Consider the following 21,894-nt stretch of genomic DNA (forward strand, 5'->3'; position numbering starts at 1 on the left):
TTATTCTATACCCTCTCATTCCACCTTTCACTTATTTTCTTTTTCAAAGCACAATTTAACTTTTTTTTTTCCTAAGGCTTCACATAAAAGTTAGATTTAAAATTGGAATCCAGATTAAAGCTCACTATTACAACTGTTCCTGGGGGTAGAGGTAAACTGCCCAGAATGTGATAACAACATGGAAGTCGAGTGATGATCTGCTCATAATCGACACATCCGAGCACACAAGAGTTCATTTCATCCTCGGTATCCCCCCAGGGATCCACACCAGTCACAGCTGGTGCAGAGAGGTATAAAATGTACTGCCCTGTTGGCTCCATGATTATTCAATTCACGGCTTAGCACCGCTGGGGAGCAGGAGAGATGCCCTCACATGCTACTCAAAGGTGTTAAATTGGCACACATCATAGTTGCCCTGGTCCTCCTCCCAGAGCAGAACTTAGGTCCTTTGGAACATGCTATCCACCAAGACAAAACTTGTCACTGACATTTGAATAGTAGGCTAATGAACATGAAGGGGAAAAAAAAAAAAAAAGAAGGGGGGGGGGGAAAAAAAAAAAGTTGCCTTTCAAATGTGACACTAGAATGCACTGGGAATTTGTTTTTAAATAGGCCGCTCACCCTTTTAAATAGTTATACCTTGCAAGCGTATAATGCTGCTAAGTCCTAAGTCTTAGCAAAGACATTCACTTCTGCACAGAAACAAAAAAAAAAAAAGAGTGGAGCAACAAGGTAAGACCTGTGCCTAAACCTTTATTTACACAGGATACCTTTAGGTCAGACTCTCCATTGCCTTTCAAATGTGACACTAGAATGCACTGGGAATTTGTTTTTAAATAGGCCGCTCACCCTTTACTCCAATAAATAGTTACACCTTGCAAGCGTATAATGCTGCTAAGTCAAGCTGTTTAGCAAAGACATTCACTTCTGCACAGAAACTCAGCCCCCGTGGTGCAGGAGAGCACAGCAGTGTGCTGTGACCCAGCTCTCAGCCAAGGGGATGAAGACGACATCAGAACCAAAGAACAGGGCAGAGACCATTTTTGCTATACCCCAGCAAAAGCGTCCACCCAGTTCGTCGGCTTTAATGTTTTGACTGGAAGTAGGAATAGTTTTTTAAAGGCTGTTTTATCCAGTGAGAGAAGAAAAAGGGTATCACATGACTTTGTACCCTGGATGCTGTTTGTAGAGAAGCCTTAAGTCACAGCTGGACTCCTACAAATTATTTACTACTGCAGACTGATATTGAATATACAACTTAAGGCAGAATCACAGAGAGCAGGATCGTATGTACACAGAACTAAGCTTCACATTCAGTCACATCTCTTCCAACTGACTGAAAGCATCTCTACAGTAAATATCCAGGCTCAAACATCCCTTGGAAATTCATTAGCAAGCACAGCAAACAGCAGTCCTGAAAATAGCATCATTCCATTCAGTGCAATGAGACGTACCCCACTATATTGTAAATTCAAAGAGGGAAGGGCAATCCTCTTCTAAACCTAGCTTCTCATGAACCTGAATCAAATCACGCATTCCCTTTATAACAGCCATCTCTCTCGGTGCTGCCCTACAAAATCTGCATCGTATCACCGCCACCTTAAAGGTCAGCTGTGGTATTTCAATAAATAGAGAAACCGTGGTTTCTTTAAACCACTTGTATTCCTCTTGCTGCAGTCGTTTTGGCTCTCTTCTATTGGTCTTGCTTAGCTCACTTTCACATGAATGTCAAATTTTGCATTTGCTGTGTGCTGTCATCTAGACTCCCACTGTAAAACAGTTTGTTTTTCCCCCAGTTGGTGCACCAGATTAGCATCCCCCCCTCTCTCCCCTCCAGAACAGAATGTAATTAAAGATCATGGGAAAATAACACACACTAGTCATAAAGTTAGAGAATTTCAGGTTTGGTTCTGCTTTCCAATTTTACATGCTCCACTTCACTTCTGTATATAAAGGGAAATATAAATGGCTTTGGTCACTGGATATCTGTTAACTCCTTGTGCGTCAGATCCTGTGAGGCAGAGATGACAGCAAGATCCACAGCAGCTTATGAGCAAGAGCCCATACCTTGCACAATCGCACCCAATTCACCAAAAATGAAGTCTTTTGCCCAAATGGTTCTCTCTCTGCTTACCATGCAATGGTTATGAAACATAAGCCAGAACTGTCTCTGTGTCTATAGTGTACAGGAAAATGTTTCATGACCTAGGTGAAATGTTTCATCAGAGAAGCCTGCCAGAATGATCACTTTGATAGCCACGAAGCAGAAGAACCACTTGGGTCTGCAAAGGCCAGTACTGGAGGTGCAGTGGCACAGCTGGTTTAAAGCAGAGGTTGCTTTGTACATCCCCACCTCAGCAGTGGCACCTCCACTTTTCTGGTGGTAGGATGGAAACAACTGAGACCTTATTGTCTTTGGCTGTGGGGCTGAATGTCACCAGAAGAAAAATTAACTGCTTCTTAATTAAAAAAAAAAAAATAATGCTTAAACTGCTTCTACAGCAGGGATAAAAATATCATCAAATTGCCATTTCTCATCACAAGAGTAAGCAAGAGGCAACTGTTGATCTTCAGTGTCACCTGACAGGTTCTGGAAAGGAAAAAACCCACCAGGTAATCTTCCACTGTGAAGGCAGGTGGTGGTGGGGAGGCAACTCGGGATCCACATCCCAAGGTCTACCACAGCTAAATCACATTCCAGTTTGTCTCCTTTTTTAAAAGGAGAGAGAAGGTAACAGAGGTCACTGAGAAAGAAGATGTTCATGCCACATGGTTTGACACACAGTATCACACAGACAGAATTTATGACTTGCCCAACATTGTCTGTGGCAGATTTCTAGGAAATAAACCCAGATATTGTGATGCTTACTTAACTACAAAATTCCTCCCTCTCCCTCAGATAGGGAATAAAGTAGGTGTTCACCTTTACCGATGTTCTACTGTAATTATTTTTTACGGCAATTCTCCTCCATTAGTTAGAGGATCATTAATGAAATAAATAGAAAAATGAGCTCAAGCCTGAGTATTCTGCATTGTAATCTAAATTAAACTAGTATTACAAATTTGTTTACATATCTCAGTTGAGCTATGCAGTTTCAAAAGTTACTTGCTGAACGTAAACATGTCTCCTGATGCTATGTTACAAACTATATACTGTAAAATATATTCTAATGTAATACAATAAAACTGAAAAACCAATAAATGTTCCTATTTATTGAGAAATTGGACAAAAAATAGCTTATTGTCAGTTTTTAAAGACTGAAAATCAATAGATGATGAAAGGTTGTATTTTTTGTTACTATTAGACTGTTGACTCTAGCAATAAGTGAGATATGGATTACAACTGGGGAAGTAAAGAACTTGTGAGATATACAATTTGGAGCTTCTTGGGTTTTTTAGAAACTTAATTCCCAGTATTTGTGCAGCGGTAGCCATCTTGGCACCACTGTTAATGGGCCCCAAGAGCATAGCTCCTCCATTTTGTTGACAAAGCCAGCTTTAAGTATCTTCCTGTCTTTAAGAGCATTTCTAAATTAAGGGGGCTCTTAATCAGACTTGCATCTGCTAAGGATCATGAGTAAAGGAGATCCAACTTTCACATACATTCGCATCCTGCCAATTAAAAAAAAAATAATCCTCAAACAACGTGATGAAACCCCAGCTATTGCAGTCCCACCTCTCCTGTGCCCGGATTGAGTCCACCCAGCTGAGAGCTGCAGAGTGGGTTCCCCAGGTCTGCGTAGTCCTCACGTAACGACACAGTCCAACGCCGGACGGAGATCAGGTTAAATCAAATGTTCAGTTTGCAAAGACCTTTAGCTCTCACGCGTTCCTGCGGCTGCTGTCCTTCCTCACACACGTAAGGTTTTCAACATCCGAGCCCTGAGTGCAGAGGTCCCGTTCGAGTCTGCCATCTACACGTGGCTGAGTGTTACCCTAAAGATATGGGTGGAGAGAGGCCTGGAAAACACAGATTTTTAAGCACCTGCTTTCCCAGCAGAATTTATGCATGGGAGTCAGTTTAAAACCTGAATTTCTATATTCATTAAACAAAGTGGACAACCGTGCATAGGCTGGGAAGAGATTCTTGTCCTAGTGCAAACATGTTAAAATGGAATACTAAAAGAAAATATGCAGTGATAAAAAACACTGAGCTAAACATAAACACTGCACCCAGAGTCCTTAAATAGTGATCTATGCCAACATTTTTCCAAGTGAACCAGTAGGCATAACCATTACATATAAACCCAAATATAGATGTTCTACCCTGACTATATTTCTAAACTCTGGAACGGAGTTTGAAAGGTTGCCAATTATAATAGGAAGTTAGGGCTGCTTTTAGGATTTATATTCTCTTTGTACATTTCATAATCACACAGCAGCTCAAATCTTGCTAGGTGGGGGTAACGCAGTAAAAGTCTATACTGCCTTCAGAAACGCGAATGTACTTCCCTGTAAAAGTGGACAGTGACCACGAACTAGTAAAGCCAGCTGATGTGCTTGTACAGTACCTGATTTTACAAGTGCACAGAGGTGTGCAGTTATAAGTCCATGGAAAAAAAAAAAGTCCCAAGACCTTGAACGAGCTGACAGTGTGCAGAAATGGCCATCCTACTGCTGGCCCGAGTCCTGCGCTTCCATAACATAAAACTTTTGCTTCAAACTGAGGAAAACGCAGAGATCACTAATTTTCATATCATGGTTTCCTTCTGTTTTCCCAGGTAGAAAGCTAGCTAGTTCTAAAAAGGGGGCTGTTACCACATATGCATAATCACATACCAAAAAAGATTCATGTTGTTCCTGTAAGCTTTTGCTTAAGTATACTACGGAAAATAACTTTGATGAAATAATTTGCCCAGACCACTGCTTGTCTGGAAGATTTCTATAGTTTAACTGCAGTTCTGTAAATAATTTGGTGATAGACAGGCCATCAGCATAATTTAGTGCTAGATCCATGCAACGTTAAGGAAATGGCCAGCAGGCCAAAACTTAAATCTGAACTGGGTCCTAATACGTACAAGGCACATTAAAAACCAGTCCAAATCTATTCTTTTTGGAATCTGCTTATGCAGTTTAAAGGAAGACATTGAATTTTGCTTTGGGAATGAACACAAACAAATGTCATGCTTCCTCTCAGTGAAGGAAAGAATACCCACATACGCTTAACCCTGCAGACCTCCATAAAGATGTACAGTATTTTTGCACGATAACATCCCAAACTACTGCCACAGCATAATTATATAGCATAGCATTTTGTACTGCTGCTGAACTACCAGTAACTTTCATCAAATCTCACAGTTCTCCTGTGTTGTTACCCTGTAAAATAGCAAAAGCTATTGCCCTGATTTTTAGTCAAGCCTTAACTGAGACTGCAAGATAAGAGGAACAAAATTGTATGCATGGTACATTGCACCTTTAATCATCTACCTATCTGAAATACTCAAGCAAGTAGTTAGACATCTAAATGTTCCAACTACAGGCTTAAAATAAATGAGTTTTGTAGTACATGACTGTGTCCACATTATTTGAAAATTGGCGTTCACATCCCCTCTCGATGTAAGTATCACTTCAGCCACAGGCAGATCAGAAACTCTAAGTCAGTAGCAGAGCCAAGACCAGGCAGGCCTAAGATTTAGTATTTCAGCTGAAAAAAGGGGAGACCCAACGACTGCACGACGCTTCCCATTCATGCTTCATGTCTAGACGAACATTTTTCCATCAGAAATGTCCACAATCAGCATTTCCTTCCTGCATCATCAGATTGTAAATCAAGATATGTTCTGGAAGCCTGCTATGATTTTTACCAAATGAGAAGGAAACAGCAAGGAAAATAATATACAAAACAAGGCAATAAAGCCATCCCTCTCAGCTCCACTGAAAAAAGGCCTCAAGAAGCAGACACATTTATACTTCTTTTTCAACTGAAAAACAGAAGGAGGTGAAGTAGATGGGTTAAAAGCCAGCAAAAAGTAGTATAAAAAAAGCCCACCAGGTATTGTTGCAAGAACCTCTAGATAAGCATCTTAAATCAGGGTAAATTACACACCTCATGCTGGTGACTCGGTCATGGGAAATTATGAAGCTACGTGATGTCTCATTTGTTGTGCTGAAAACAAATGTAAATAAATTACTGAGAGAATCTCATTTACATTTAGAAATTCATCCCGATGCATGACATGACTGCTGATGTTTTTTTAAATGACACTTTGAGAAGAAGTGCCACTATTAAAAACAGATCATAGCCACCTTAGCGAGAGCCTGTGCATGTGTGCGTGCATGTGTGTGTGCGTACGTGCATGAGTGTGTAAAGGCAGATGTTCTAGAGACATCTTTTGGATCATCGGGAAAAAGGCTTTCTTTTACTGTTTCAGAACCAAAATGGTGGTGCCAGAAGACAAAACCACCAGTCTGTATTCTTCTGTGTATTTTCCCCCTCCAGAGTGGGAAACAGAAGGACAACGTTATGGATTGGCTGCTGCCAGTACAACAGAAAGTGCAAATACTAAAATCGTAGGAACAGAAAATAGCGTGGCATGTCTCTCCATCATCAGGTATAATAAAACTTCCCTTAAATACACACACAAAAAGCCTTTCGCTAAGCTTTTATCTCCCCCCTCCAAGTCTCACATTTTAAGCTGTCACTGAAACAATTGAGAAGGATATCCAGGAAGCCATAAGATGGAGAGCAAGTTGAACCGTGGTTTAGCTAAGCAGCATACATTCAGGCAAATATCCAAATGCTTTAGGAGCTGTCATTCTCCATCCCGCGTGGGAAGGCTGTGAAGAGACGGACTTGTTCGAATCATGATTGCTCTTATTATTACAGCAGTGAAAACACTGCATACTAATGGACGAGTTTTCAGAGAGAAGACTGTTAGATGGCTTTTTAGACTCTGTGCCTGGCTGTCTGGGCTTCAGTATCCAATACCTCCTATCCCCTTCTTTGCTTCCCAAACAGAACTCTCAAAAAAAGTTTGTAACATGAGGGTGAAATAAAACATATTTCCAAATGGGGACATGACAGTGTTCTACAACCCCACATACGGCAGCATATTTACATAAGCCTGAATAGGTCAGAGAGTTTATTTGTTAAGGGACAAATAAGCAGGCCATGAAATAATTATTTTTCATTGTGCCCTGCCAAACCTATCCAGCCAAAGGCTAAATTGAGCTGCTATTGTGATTATTTGAACTGTGGAGCCAAAAGTCTTCACTGCAAAGCATCCCAGCTGTCCTAAATTTTATTCTGATGGCTAGTTTTCACGCTAGCTTGAAACTTGCCAAAAATGCTCCACAAAATAGGCAGGCGGAAGGCTTGCTTTATCCAGACCTACATCAATTACTGATTTAGAGCTGTTCTGAGAACTTGATTATTAACAAATCACTTCCCGAAATTGTTATGACAAGATTCACATATGCAAATGGCAAGCTGCTCATATGTACACAGCTAGCGAAAGAAATTAATACAAAGGTTCCCAGATTTATTTATGGTTATTTCCTATTGTGCTTTACTGCAAATTAGCCACTAAAATCTTAAAAAAAAGGGGCGAGATCCAGCCACAGCACCACAGCTTTGACATAGGGTGACATGGGAACACCCAGGCCATAACTGCTCAACATGCTTCTGCCTTCGCCCACCTCCCTGCAGAAAAGGATCTACCAGTGCCTTCTGGCATCTGAGCAAGCAAAACCACCACGGTAGTTCCCAAGCTGCAAATTTGGTCAGCACACCAAGGAGCAGGTAGGATTACCCCGAGAACAGCTCAGATCACAGGCTTGGGAGGATATTTCATACTTTAAACAAGGTTGACAGTGGAGGAGGGGGAACAACAAATGTATTTTTTTTAAACCTCATGCTTCAAAGCTTAAATTAATCCCTAATAATGAAAGATTAGGATGAGAACGTGTAGAGAGAAGATTATCCCATGTCTGCCCATTGTGAGGCTCTTACAACTTTCCTTGAGGCACCTGGGGTTGGTCATTGCTAGAGACAGAACAGGAGGCTAGAAGGATCTCGGGAGCGATTCATTTCGTACTTTCTACATTTCTGTTTAAATAACTGACACAAACGAAAGACAATGAGGCTAATTGTTTTGAAGGCAGCAGACTTATAAATAAATGAAATGCCCATCATTTGGTATCAGGCTGTACATACTGCAACCCCAACGAGACGAGTGCACCTCGCTGCAGCTGCCCTCCTTCTCCTCCACACCTCCTACTATTTTTTATCCTGTTTGTAATTTCACTGTAATATCCTCAGGGCAGCAACCACTCCACATTTACACATGAATTAGAACAACACCTCGCACAATGGCATACCAGTCCTGATTGGACCTGGACTGCTCCTGGGAATGCTACTATAAAAAGAGCTCATAAATGTATGGAGTACAGCACAGTAACACACAGACACACACACACACCCCTTTTATCACAGTTAACATCACCGGAGAGTTAACTCTTTGTTTTCCCAATAAAACTGCGGATGGTTTCATTTATTTCTAAGCTCCAAGATGGCTGCAGGATGTGTAGCTAAGATCCAGCACACCTTCGCCAGCATACTCTGTGAAGTTAGGTGTTTACTATGGATGTCTGTATTACTGTTTAATAAAATGACAGAAATGTTATGGAGTCTCGTTATAGATGCCGAGGCATAAGGTTGAATCTTGCTTAGGATTTGCATGGAAGCTGATCGAATGACGAGCTGGGGACATTCAGGATGAGGAACCAAAGAAACCCACATCAGTGTCAGCCACATCGTCCCTGTGCACCCATTACAGACCTACTGGGTCTTAACCTGATTAGCCCAAATTCCTTTCTAATTTCCTTCCTTCCTTGGGAGAGGCTTTTGACCTTTGAGCTAATACTTTAATATATTCTGGAATTTGAAATTTTGCATATAATAAACTAGTTATTTTCTGGTACTTCAGATATAAACAACTCCAATACAAAATTTTAACTTACTCTGGTATTCAGTCATTTTATTTTTAACTGAAAATATAATAAATAGAAAGATTTGAAAATCTTTATCAACATATTTGCATTTTTTCTAACAATTCTGACACATCAATTATTTTGTAGGACTTTTTTTCCTGAAGGACTATGAATGGCCAGTGTGGTTCACAAAGAACAAAAGGAAAAGGAGGGGAGCGGGTGCAGGTAAGGTGGCAAATCAATAAGTTACTTGAGTACGTGCATAAATTCAGGCACCCGAGCCCCCTTTGAGGTCAAGTTCCATGTTGGAGTCGCTCATTCCAACATTTAATATCCAGAAAAAATGGAATAGCCAAAATGTAAAATATATTAAAAAGTCTTAATTGGTATAGAATGGCCACTTTGCCAGGCCTGGTGTTTGTATGGCACCAGAAGTTCACCTTAAAAATCTACCATACAGACTACAGCTGTTAGCAATTGTATTAATCTCTCTCTCAAAATAAAACTAAAAAACGTACGAGTTACTTTTTGTTGACTACCAGTTGATGGACCTCTTGTTTATTGGACTAAAAAGTCCACACAATCAAATTCTGTGGAAAATCCAAGATCGTAATTTCTTTTTCTCTGGCTCCTGATGGGTTGGTAGCATTACAGGGCCTTCATGTGCTTTTCCATATAACTTTACACTCAATGCAAGTTTTGCCCGTGACATAAATATGGAGAGTTTCTGTCTCACGGAAACGTGACCCTCTTTCTTGGACATTCTCAGCCTGAGCAATTCAGCTTCTCTGTGAACTTCCCACAACTCGTGACTTAACTCTTGCTTCTTTTGCCCAGTGCGCCCACGGCTCTAACCAAAACAAACTCTACCCAGCGTCACACTTCCACTCCGGAGGAAGGATCATTCAGGAATGATCTTTTTACTTCTACAAAGATAGTAAGAGACCATGGTCTATATGGAATAGGCTACTGACAGCCCTGCACACGCTCAGTCATAGTCAGATATGTGACAAAGTCCAATGAAATCCTATTAGGGAATAATACAAATGACAGAGCTTAAAGAATACAGTTAGCTCCTAATTAAACAGCCCATAAATCTGTTCAGAACTTACAGAATTTATCACCAGAACAGGAATCTCAAGACCTTTCACAGAGTCTCATTTTAACAGACCTGTTGTCCACTGAACCAACAATTCTGTTGCTTACAGACGAGATATTTCACCAACTTAAGTACTATTAAAAGATGATTATGCACCGAGCTTTCCTGAAATTGTGTAACATTTGCATGGTATAACACATACTCTTACTTGTTCACTGCAGTCTGATTCAAAGTGCTATAAATACGTTTGCCCTTTCTGCTAAGCCTGCCTAAGGGATTAGCAACCCCCCAAAAGTTCAGTTGAATATTAACTGCATTAACTTTGCAGACTGTAACATACTGTTACACTCAAACAGCCTACGGTGCAGTATGGATGACTTGCTTAATAAAAAATGTTTTCATGCAAAGCCCTATTGCTAGAAAAAAAGAATTTGCTCTGTCAAAGGGGGTGACCTCTTCCATTTGACTTCATAAAGCAAACAAATAAAAGGGAGATCTTTACAGGGATGTCCAGAGAAACACTTATCATTTTGTCTGTCAAACCAGATGGACTTCCCTTAGCAACACAGCACCAGCTCCACTCTACGTTAGAAATTAAGTCAGTTCACCATGAAAAAACCCTGTGAAATACAGTAGCAAAGTGTCATCTACTGTAGTCGTGTGAAGTTAAAAACTAGAAAAGAAGTATGATTGTTTGCTTACTTATTTTGTTAAGTAAGTAGTGCTCTGCGTGCCAACTCCCATAAAAACCACATCTGCCGAAAGACTTTCCAACACAAAGTTATATAGCAGTGAAGACAAATAAAAGGAACAGGAAATATTTAAAAGTTGGAAGAGGGAGAGTTGATAGGAGTGTAAAAGGGTGCTGACTTGATAGCTAATGCCAAAAGTCAAGGAAGAGCAGGTTCTTAAACCTCCTAAGTAAAAAGCTCCCAGGCAGAGGGTAACTGGCAGTACTCGATCAAAAGATGAAGAAAGGGAAGGAGAAAGAGGAAAACGAGAATGGCTGGCACAAGTTTCTGAAGGTTGCAAGGTATAAAGTGGGGCCAGTAGAGTTGCTTAAGTATCCAATAGATTGTTAAAATACTTTTAAAGATTGAAAAAACCTCCTTCATTATAATCGCAGTAAAACAAAAATGTAGAACATGTCTATTATCTGCTGAAAATAGAAATTGCATAATACATTTTCTTTGCTTTTATAAAAATAAATAGATGAAACAAACCTTCTCTATGTTGCTGTGGGAACATGCGACAACTCTCAAAAAGACCTTGATACCGAACGCCGCAATGAAACCTTTCTCAGTCAGTCTTCAAGGATCACGTATGTATCAATTTGTAAAAACGCACTCTCGCATACGAAGAGCCTTGCATTACACCATTCTGGGTGTAATCAGAAATTAAATCAAAACTTCAAGAATTAGAAACCATATTTCTCCACAATGCTGTACACTTACTTGCTTCTGCCAATCACCATCACCCTTATGTTGTCTAGAAATGGAGACCAACAATAGATGTTGGTAATTACACAAGAACTTAAACTGCAGAGAACCTTAGACCACAGCATTAAACTGGAATTAAAGCTTTACAGGAAAAGAGAAATGTTTCACTCCCTGCAATCACCTCCCTCCCTTACACACACACATTGCACACCTGCTACCCACCAGCCAGATGGGACTGAATTCTCCTGAATCAGATCTTGGATTTTTAAGCTCAGCTTGAGTTCAATTGGATTTCAAGACATCAAAATATATTATCATTTCACATTTAAAAAATTACATCGGTGTCCAGGAACTCCTAGTTTCAGTGTTGTTTGCACAATTAGATATGTATTAAAGTGGGATTACCGCCCCAAATGTACTAATACAAATAAATAAAATGCAGCTTTGCAACAACATTTAATTTAATTACATATGCTCACTTAATGCATGAAAAACAGAAACAAGCTGATTTTATATCATCAGCACGTTAAGTGAGATTGGGAATTTAGCTAATCCGTAGTGACCAGCAGCTTTTTTTTTAAAAGTCCATAAAGGCAATTTAGCAGCCCAAACTCACTTAAACATTGTAGGAACTGGCCCTTAATGCACAGGTATCATAAAATATTAACACGTTAAGAAAAAACAGGGAAGCATTATATTCCTAGAGAATTTGCTAAGCTTGCATAATGTAACATTTATCATCAATAAAGTTTCTTCAGTTAAGAGACCTCTAGCCTGTTCTTCAGAAGGAGGTCTCTCTCTCTCTACTCCAGCAGCACAGCTCCACCAAGTCCCTGTTTCCTGCACTTCAGCGGGCTGTTTGCAACTGGCAAAGTCACATTTTAACTGGGACTGGCCTCCGAACTAGTCTTTCTCCACCTTTTCCATCGGTCCTGAAACCAATTTGAGACTTGCAGGGGGTTAACAAGGCATCGGCCAGCAGCAAGACGTTCTCCGCAGGGACCGCGGGCATCTGGAAGCTGCTGCCGGTGGTGTTCCGCCAGAGTCGCGTCTGGCAAGCGCCGAGGAGCAGAAACGTGAGTCCTGCTTGCTTGGCCAGCCTTGGACTGACCTTTAGTCGTAACAGGGAATAGGAGTTTTGTTAGTGAACACAGAGTTCTGGTCTACACATTTTTTAAATTGATTATTTTATTGATGTAAAGTGCCCAGGTGCCCTCATGACAGTCACTAATATAGATTTTGAAAATAAAATTAATTAAGGGCCAGTCTGGACCACCTTTGCTGTCATCATGTAGTACCCTTTTCTACAAGTAACAATGCTATCAACCAGCGAGCACAAGTATACTGTTTGTAGAGTATTTCATTACATCTCAAAACACTTGACTATGGAGGTCAAGATCACTGTTACCTATTTACGCACGTGCACACACACACACACCCACATACCCCACTCACTCTTCTCTCCTACCTTCCAAAAGGGGAACTGAAGCACAGAAAACTTAACTGACAAAAGTCTGTGCCGGAGTGCCAGCTGAGCTGCACCGGGCTCTGTCCCTCCAGACCGCGGCGAGAGCATGGCACGGCGCGAGCCTGAGCAGGAGCAGAGCAGCCTGGCACGCAGGCTAATCTGAGTTACACTCATCCAGCCTTTGAAATGGTTCCTCATTAGCTGTGGGTTAATGGAGTCCCAATGAGTAGTGTTATTTTCATCCCCTGCCTACTGAACACAAAATTCATTTGCAAATATCCTGTAAAATACTGCAAAGCAAGCCAAAGAGATATGACAACATAAGAGGCATACTATTTATGGAATGCACTTACCGTCATTTAGAAAAGGAAGCTGACATGAGCAACAGCCTAAATTTAGCAACACATTTAGTTTTTATTCACTAGTCACAATGACAACATTTTAGAAGGCTACCGCACACCTTGTGCGACGAAAGGTTCCAATGAAATCAAGACAGACTTTGATCTGAAAGGAATTTGGGATCAGCTCCTTAATGAATACAACACTGAGTTAAATTAAGGCAATCACCATCTTGACTTTCTATTCCAAGTAGATATAAAATTACATTGATTGCAGGAAATGGTGGCATTCAAACAATATTGCAATGGCCAAAGCCTGAAAGCTAAATTCATTGTCGATCTAAACTAGGCTTTCAGAGGGCACCATTTGATTTGAGGGAAAAAAGCATCTACAAACCACATATTTTCAATTAATAGTTTAAAAGGCATAGAGTAAGAAAGGAAAAACACTGGTCAATATGCCATGTGCCACTCAAACAAGCAGAGTCCCTGCATGTAGATGCAGATATTGTGTATATATGTATATATACACAGGTGGGTGCACGCATGTGGTTTTGGTTTTTGGGGGTTTTTTTAAGGCAGGCCAAATTTGATATCCGGAAAGATGCAATGTATTTCAGAACAGCCTGACAATGCTCTTTTATCCATGCTTTCTTTAATTCAAAAGTAATTTCAAATCAACAGCGTGCAAAGTTAAACCTAGTTCTCTTGAAAACTCAGAAAAAGAATGAATTCGAACCCTAACCTTTGGCACCTTAAAGACTTTTGGCCATGACTTACCTGTATAAATAGAAAGAACTAATTTACTACAGAAATGCCCATGGGCAAACATGTTCTGGCTAATGAAGTGTTCAGCTTTTGCATGATTAACCAGCTGGTGGGGGTGGTGTAAAAATCACAGGGCATAAAATAAGAAAAATTGATTAGCAGCTCTCTTTTAAAGCACTGTATGAAAAATTTCCTTAGTTTTGCTCAGCAGTTTGGAAAGTGACTGTACAGAAAGATAGACTCAAATGACTTACCAAGGAGCCAGGCAGAGACTGCACCAGGCACTCACTCCTCCAGGACCTGCATCGCAGAGAGGTTCAAGTGAAAAGCGAGATACCAACCAGCGCCATGGCTGGATTATTTATACAACAAGGTCCTGCCACTAGTCATAAAGGTAATTTTCTACTATATTGCGAAAGACGTTATATAAAGTTAAAAACTATGACTATGCTTTGAGTCAGTTCAGTTTCTTCCCCAGCGCTCTACTCTTGAGCACCTTAGCTGGCTACAGCTACTCCCGTGAGCCAATTTAAGAAGTGCCTCCATATGAGCCAAGGGATTCATACGCTACTTAGAAATAATGCACACATTTAGGTGATGCTATGTAAAGAAGATGGGTTTTGCATTCACTAGGGACAAAAATCCCCTTGCCCTTCCCATCCTGTACAAGGGGTTTCCTACAAGCTCACACGCTCTGCCCTCAAAATAGGACCTAATTAGTGTACAAATACTTGGCAGACAGGTCACGAAAACAAATTTATCATCAACTGTCCCCTAAACCAAGGCAGGTTATCCTGAAGCAGTTTCACTTCATACACATTTGCTCTAGGTCCCTTCAGTTGGGGTACAACTGGCATGTAACAGTTTCTTTAAGAAGGAAAAACACATATTTTTATGGCACGGGATTACTTCAGAAATATCAAACAGCTGCTCATATAAAGCATATGCACCATTAATAAGAAACTGCAAAAATTTAAGCTACAGATAATTTGCAATAGGCCATAGTAATAATCACAGTCCTCTTTACCTTCATTACTTCTATGGAAAATGCATGTTTTACACCTATTTATGGACTTTTAAAAACTGGTTCATATGTACCATGGGAGAAGCGGGCAAAGGATCTGCATCTCAGGGATGTGCAATGTGTTCCAGCCCTGGGGATGCAGCCACAACTTCGATGCTGGGACTTCATGGGTTGGGAACCTATGTTAACTCCCTTTGGCAATATACAAGCAGTCACCTTACATCCATGGCTGATTTCTAACCGCGACCAGATATTGCCTCCCAGAGCTTCCCCTCTCATGGTATATGATGGTATATGATATACCTTCATATGCCCAGCTACCTGGAGATGAACTCAATCCTTAAATCACGCTGGTATACCGTGCATGCTGTGGCTCAAACTACTCAATCATACCATGGGATTCTTTGCGAGGAGTAACAATTTTACCTGAAGTGAGAGTTATTGTGCAAAGAACCAAAGCAGAACTCTGAAGCCCTTTCTCCTTCTTTCCATGACTCCTCCATTTATCTTAATTACTACTTTCTGGGGAAGACAATATCCCTTTAAATGCACCAAGAGAGATTTTTCCATGTTTTTCCCTACAGGAGCCAAGCAGATTATCCTGAGAACGGATCGCTTCACGCATACACCATACACTCCACTTCACCCAAAGATTCAGACCAAAGAATCGGTCAGGCTTACGCAGGTTAGATAACTACACAAATATTCCATAGCGGTCTTCCTTTCTTATCATGTACATCTGAGAAAGCTTGTCACTAACTTAACGGTCAGTCGAGACTTCTGACATCAAAGAGGTTTTTGCATGTTTTCGAGGCTCTGCTGGATAGGTGGATCTTTCCACACTTGCATAGTTCTTGCTTTTGAGCCTCCCCTAACCTTTTGGAAACATTTCTACATATTAACACTTAGGAAAGTGGGCACAGAGCTGACACAAGCAAACAAAAATAGAGGAAAACTGATAACACTGGCATGAAGCGACATTCCCCTTGGTACCTCAGTTGGGAAAGTGCTATCTCCAGATAGAATTGACAATAAAATAGAAGTTTCTAGTTAAGCGAGACATGGTATGAAATTCCACTTGAGTCTAATTTCTATGGTCACATTTGAATCATGAGCAATTTCTAACACGTCAGGTATTTCTAACTCTGATCAACTGGGACCCTGACAACACTGGAGCTTGTAAAGTGTGTTTGAAGCTATTTTCAAAGATGGTAACAGCCTAATGTGCTTGCAACACAATTTATTAATTGCAGCCCTACTTGCTAAGAAATTATGCTGTGAACTATCTGAGTAACATCATAATTTTGGCTAGGCTACTTGTTTAAAAAGTAAATTTAAAAAAAAATAAATGCCTGTTTGCCATAGAAAGTGAATGCTTGTTAAAATCGTACTGCCTTAAAGGAATTAAGGAATTCAGGAATATAGCTACGAGGCACAGCTGTTTTACAGATGGAAACAACTAATTCTTCAGACCTGTATGTTGTACTCCAAAAGCTTTATTTAATTATCTGTTTGTTTACTTATAAGCAATTGCTTTGGAAGAGCCCCCCAGTGAGTATATGCTGTGTGCTCTGCAGAGGGGTCAAGCACAAGATGCAGGCTGCGGACTACAGGTTTAACTTTGTGCATACACAAAGGTATTTAGGTGCCTAATTCCACTCATATAAACTCTCATTGAAATTGTGAGTAAGCACCTCTGAGGACACGATCCTTTGACATTAACATGAATTCCTCATCTGGATCCAGGTCAGTGCTTTTTTGGACAACAAAAGAATGGAAAATAAAACCCATTTTGCTCCGTGGCCTCCTTATCCTCACCTATATTGGAGTTTCTCTACGGTTGACCATGGTTCCCAGTAGAGGACACAACAGCCAAACAGGCTGGTCTAATTAACCGGAGTTTTTCTTACTAATTAGTAACAACAAGAGCATAAAGCAATCAATAGGACACCTTATGCCACTACTGCTTAAGTCTGCTTTGACTACCTCTGATTCAGCCATACCCTTGAAGCAAATTTGGAGGGTTCTTCCTGCCACCCTCCCACGCAGCATCAACTTTTAGCGAGGATAATGCTTCCTATTATACTAGAAATTGATAAGCAACACTGTTAACCTATGTGATGCAGCTAAAAATCAGGTGTAAAGAGCATAACGAGGAGCCAAATGATTTTTTTTTTTAATAAAGCATTTTGATTACCTCTAACTTGATTATATACTTGACCAACGAGTAACATAGTATGATATTAACCCTATTGCAAACAAGTTGCATACAGACTTGTGTAACACACCCATCCCACTCAAGCTCAAGCAGAACCATGCTCTGTTGCTTCATTGTACGTTCAGCAACTTACTTCTAACTTCGTATGAAAAAACAACTCAACGATTTATTCAAAAGTCATTTTAAACTCTTTCTGAATAACTTCTGAAGGACAGCTGGCAAGAAAGTAGTATGTTTGAAGAAGAGAGAAATACAGAAAACCTGTAAACCATCTTCTCCAATTGAGAGACCAAACCGCTAAAATTAGTTCCTGGAATTTCTCCTTTGGGTGCCAGTTTGAGTCTTGTTCCAAATGACAGCTAACTAACAATCCTCCTGACTTTGAAATAATGCACAACTAGTCAATAAGACCTCTTTGCTGATTAAGGTGCATGCAACCCCCTCACAAAGCATCTCATATTTGTAACCTTATTTTAAAAAATGCACTTTTGTGCCAGTGTCCTGAAACTAACTGTACAAACACAAAGAACTCAGATGCCCTCTCAGCCCCCACTGGAAGTGACAAGTGAGTCCTTCTAAAATTGCAGACACACACTGTCAAGTGCAGGTGTTTGTAAACAAGTTTGGAAATGTTTCTAATTATAAACCATAAGAGTTAAAATTAGAAGTCCAATCCGCTAGCTTTAAAAAAGGAACTTCCAAAAGGGTTCATCTAAATGAGAGCAACCAGTGATGTTTAATTTAGTTGCAAGAGCAGAATTTCTGTGCAGAGCGGCATACTGCTCTTCATCTAACTTTCCACTATGAGTTACAGTACATTTCTTTAAAAAAAAAAAAAAGATTTGATAAGGATTTTAATTTGCTGTCATACTATGATACTATATATTTGAATGTGTAATCTAAAAATACCCTATTCACAGGTCTCCTGCATTTCATATAATTAAAAAGAAGAAAAAAAATGTTCCCAAAACTTCTGAATCTGTCTTGGCTGCCAACATCAAAGTTCAGCTTTTATGGGGAACTTCCCATGCTGACCTTCTGAGAACTCAAACCAAGCTCTGCTTGAAGGAGCATTACTCTTCTGGATGAAGTTCTCCCTGATAACCTCACCTACTGCAAAGCTTGGCTTACCCTGCCCTGGCACAAACTGCTGAGGGATGAAACTGAGGAGGGCAAAAGTCAGCCCAGAGCTCTGGCTGATGCAGGTCTCGGGATGCCATCACTGAACTCGGTGGTGTCTCAGTCTTGCTTTCACCACTCTGGTGTGGAGGTCAGAAATGTAGCTCTAAGGAGCCACATGCTTTGACTGGCACCTCAGACAGAGGTTGGAGGGAGGCTATTCCTGCCTTGTACACCCCAAATTGAGTTTGTAAAGCACTATGATGAGATAGTGCAGGCAAAACGAGGGACTTTACCTCTGCAGAAGCTTTGGGAGAAAGCAGAGCTTTTACCAGACTCAAGGGGAGAGGAATCTTTTTTTAGGGGGGAAAAAAGGTTAATACTGGAATCTCTTGATCTTCACATTATTTCTTAAGGGAAATGTAACAGCACATTTGAGCATGTCAGAATAGCTTCAGCTGATTACAAGTGAGCAAACAGGAAATAATTTCAGAGAGGCTTGACTATGGCCTCGCTTCAAGCAAGGGGTAGCCTCTTGCTGCACTGTCCTGAGAAAGCTGGAATGGGAAATGGATTAAACAGTGAGGATCTTCTCCCGGAACGAGGTGGGACTGGCCTGGCTCAACAGACAACCCTCTACTCCACACCTACAGCACAGGCAGGGGCTGTGAGGGACAGGGGAACGACAACTCTTTGACTCCTGCACAGCCAGCCTCCTCCTCTTCCAGGATGTTATATGACAGAGGGAAAAACACAAACCCTCAAAAACCAGGACAGAAAGTAAGTTGCCCTTGTCCCATCGCACTGAGGGAGCTAGTTCACATAACAACCACTAGCCATCCCTTCCTTCTCTTCCTTTCCTTTTCTTCTTCTTTTTAGTATTCACTGTGTAAAAATAATAGCAGTTTCCATATTTTTTTCTGGACAGCATTTTGGAACTCACTGCCTTCAACAAACACGACCTCACCAGTTTAGTGCCTATCCTGTAGCTAGCAAGCATGGTGCTGCATCAGGATGAGAATACAAACGTGCTTTCAAACTGGGAGCCTTGCAAGTGGCGCTTCCTTTGCTGCAAGCCGTGAATATCACCTGGAATTGCTTATCACTTGAGCCAAACCTTTTTTTTTTTTTTTTAACTGACATGAGTAAGGGCTGGAGAAGCCCAGTTCTCCACTTCGGTGAAGGGACCACAGTAAGTGGGAGCAGAGTGAGGGCGCATCTCACCTGCTTCTGACGGCAGCTGGTGGTCGCTCCCCCTCTTTTCCTTGGCTTGGGTACCTCGTCCTCCCCTTTCCTGGCTGGTGCAGTGAGAGCTCCCCCTCCTGTTCCAGCCTAACCAATGTTAGACCTTGTCCTGGAAGTGTGGCCTGAGTGAAGAGAGCGGGTTCAAAGGCAGTACCAGCGAGCTAGGTTTCCCGCTAGAAACTGGCACCAAAATTAATTCCCTGAGGGGGAAATAGTATAATCTTCCAATTAAAACCTATGTGAATGGATTTCTTTATTAAACATAGATATATGTGCACATGCACAGGTTTGTATATGTACTCTGACACACATATACTATATACATTGTGTATATACATATATATGCGCGCGCACACATATATAGCATTGCAAATCTTTAATGCTACTAATCTCATTGCTATTTTAATTCAAAGTAAGTATAAAAATCATTAGTTTCTACACACCCATCTAACTTCTGAAGCATCTAAGCTTCTGCATGTACCTGTACTGTGTTCAGCTAGAAAAATATTTTTTCCTAAATGAATACATATTGGAGCTGTGTTTGCAAATTTACAAAAAACCAGGTGTTTCACTGGGTATATAAATATTTTAATTAACAACATGTATGTTTTTAGGAGGTTCTGCATCAAAGTCTAGATCAGATAGGGCAACTAACACATTACGGTTTTTCTAAGATATTAGATAAAAGAAAAATTTAGGAAATTATTAATTGGACTTAAATTAAGAATTTGAGTGCTGAAGTAATCTGATAGCAATTTATTTCTCATATTTTCTGCATGCTCAAAATGAAAGCATGAAGAGCAGTGCAATTGCATATACCTTCTACCAAAAATAGCTGAAAAATACTAAAGAAGAGTGCCTGCTGGGTTGGTTATAAAAGTAAAGTATAATCCATTAACCGCTAATTAGAAGCATCAGAAGCAGGCTTTGCTGCAATAAGAGCTGGCCCCTAAGTAGATGTTTCTGTAACCATTTAAAGGCACAGGGTTTCTCCAGTTGCTGAGAATGGAGCTTGGATGATTTCAGCATAAAGGCCATGTGAAAAGAGACTATGGCATTTGGCCATGTTACCCAGCTGTTTTCTAAATATGATGACAGGTGCCATTTTTTCCATTTGATCGTGGAACGTAATACATCTTCAAATAAATTTTCCCCAACTAGTCTGGTGCAGTTACATTTCAGAGATTCAAATATAAGAATGTTTTTTTTCTCTGACAGACACGTATTGCAGAGTCCTTGGCAGATATTTCATTATCTGCCTTCTTCTCAAAGCTGATTTTTGTTATATGTATTATTTTGCTTTTTACTGCTATTGTAGGAGGGAAAGAGTAAGCACCTGGGCAAAGGATTTCATTCTGAAGGAATTTTTTAAAAAAAAGAAAAAAAAGGAAAAAAGCTACTATTTCTGATTAGACTTAATAAATTTGCCTTGCAACAAGGAAGGATCCTCTTCCTCTCTGTCCACTACTTCCTAAAGAATGAGAAGTATTCCCATAATTTCTCCTACTCTTTATCTAACTACCTGGTCAAACCAAGCTCCTTTCCAACTACTGAAGGCCAAAAAGGCCTTTTGATCCAGTTGCATATCAAAAGGCCTTAAGGGGTCAGGGCAAAAAAAGGTGAAGCCAAAAGAAATGCCAGTACCGCAGCTCCCTGCAGAAGTAGCTAAGACGCAGAAAGCGGCAATTATGGACATGAGCAGCAAAGAGATGATGCCTTGAACTGGATGACAGGCTCCAAACCCCGGCCATGCTGGATGCGGAGCCAGAGGGAGCTTGGCTTCCTCCAGGGCTTGAGTGGCCTCGAGCAGTGGATGACGACAGGATACAAGTCAGGCTGCATAACTTGAAGAATCAGGAAAAAAACAAGCAGATAACTAACTTCCCCTGTTAAGAAAAGGGACATAGGTAGTGCAAGGGGAAATAGCGCAGGTCAACGTTTTGGGCTTTTCATCTACATGGATCGACCAACTAGTAAACAAAGGAAGAAAGGTTGTGTGGGGCAGGAAGTGAGGGCATTTAGGATTTTTCTCTCTGCCCTATTTTCATCTACAAACACAGAAGAAACTTGTTTGTTTCTTTTAAAATGGTGAAACAGGGTCATCCATTAAGAAAAACTAAGATGGTAAAGAATAATTTTCTGAACGTCAACATCTACGAAACAATAAAACTATGACTGCAGTAGAAATAATAAAAAGAAATTTAGCTTAAAACAACGTCTTAAATATTTGTTAACCCTGGCAGCA

The 21,894-nt window shown here is 40.5% G+C and overlaps 1 protein-coding gene across 4 annotated transcripts in view; it reads right to left on the reverse strand.

Moving 5' to 3' along the window:
* Positions 1-21,894, reverse strand: part of ESRRG (estrogen related receptor gamma) — a 385,239-nt gene that overhangs the window by 346,974 nt on the left and 16,371 nt on the right. For 2 of the 4 annotated variants that reach the window (XM_019471414.1, XM_009276839.1), the window contains one exon: positions 14,298-14,343. The exons of the other annotated variants lie outside the window; for them this stretch is intronic. In XM_019471414.1, coding sequence (XP_019326959.1) covers positions 14,298-14,343 — 46 coding nt within the window. Of the gene's footprint in view, positions 1-14,297; positions 14,344-21,894 lie in introns of those variants that run through there. 4 annotated transcript variants of the gene reach the window in all.

This window comes from Aptenodytes forsteri, unplaced genomic scaffold (assembly GCF_000699145.1).
Source record: "Aptenodytes forsteri isolate BGI_AS27 unplaced genomic scaffold, ASM69914v1 Scaffold465, whole genome shotgun sequence".
NCBI lineage: Eukaryota > Metazoa > Chordata > Aves > Sphenisciformes > Spheniscidae > Aptenodytes > Aptenodytes forsteri.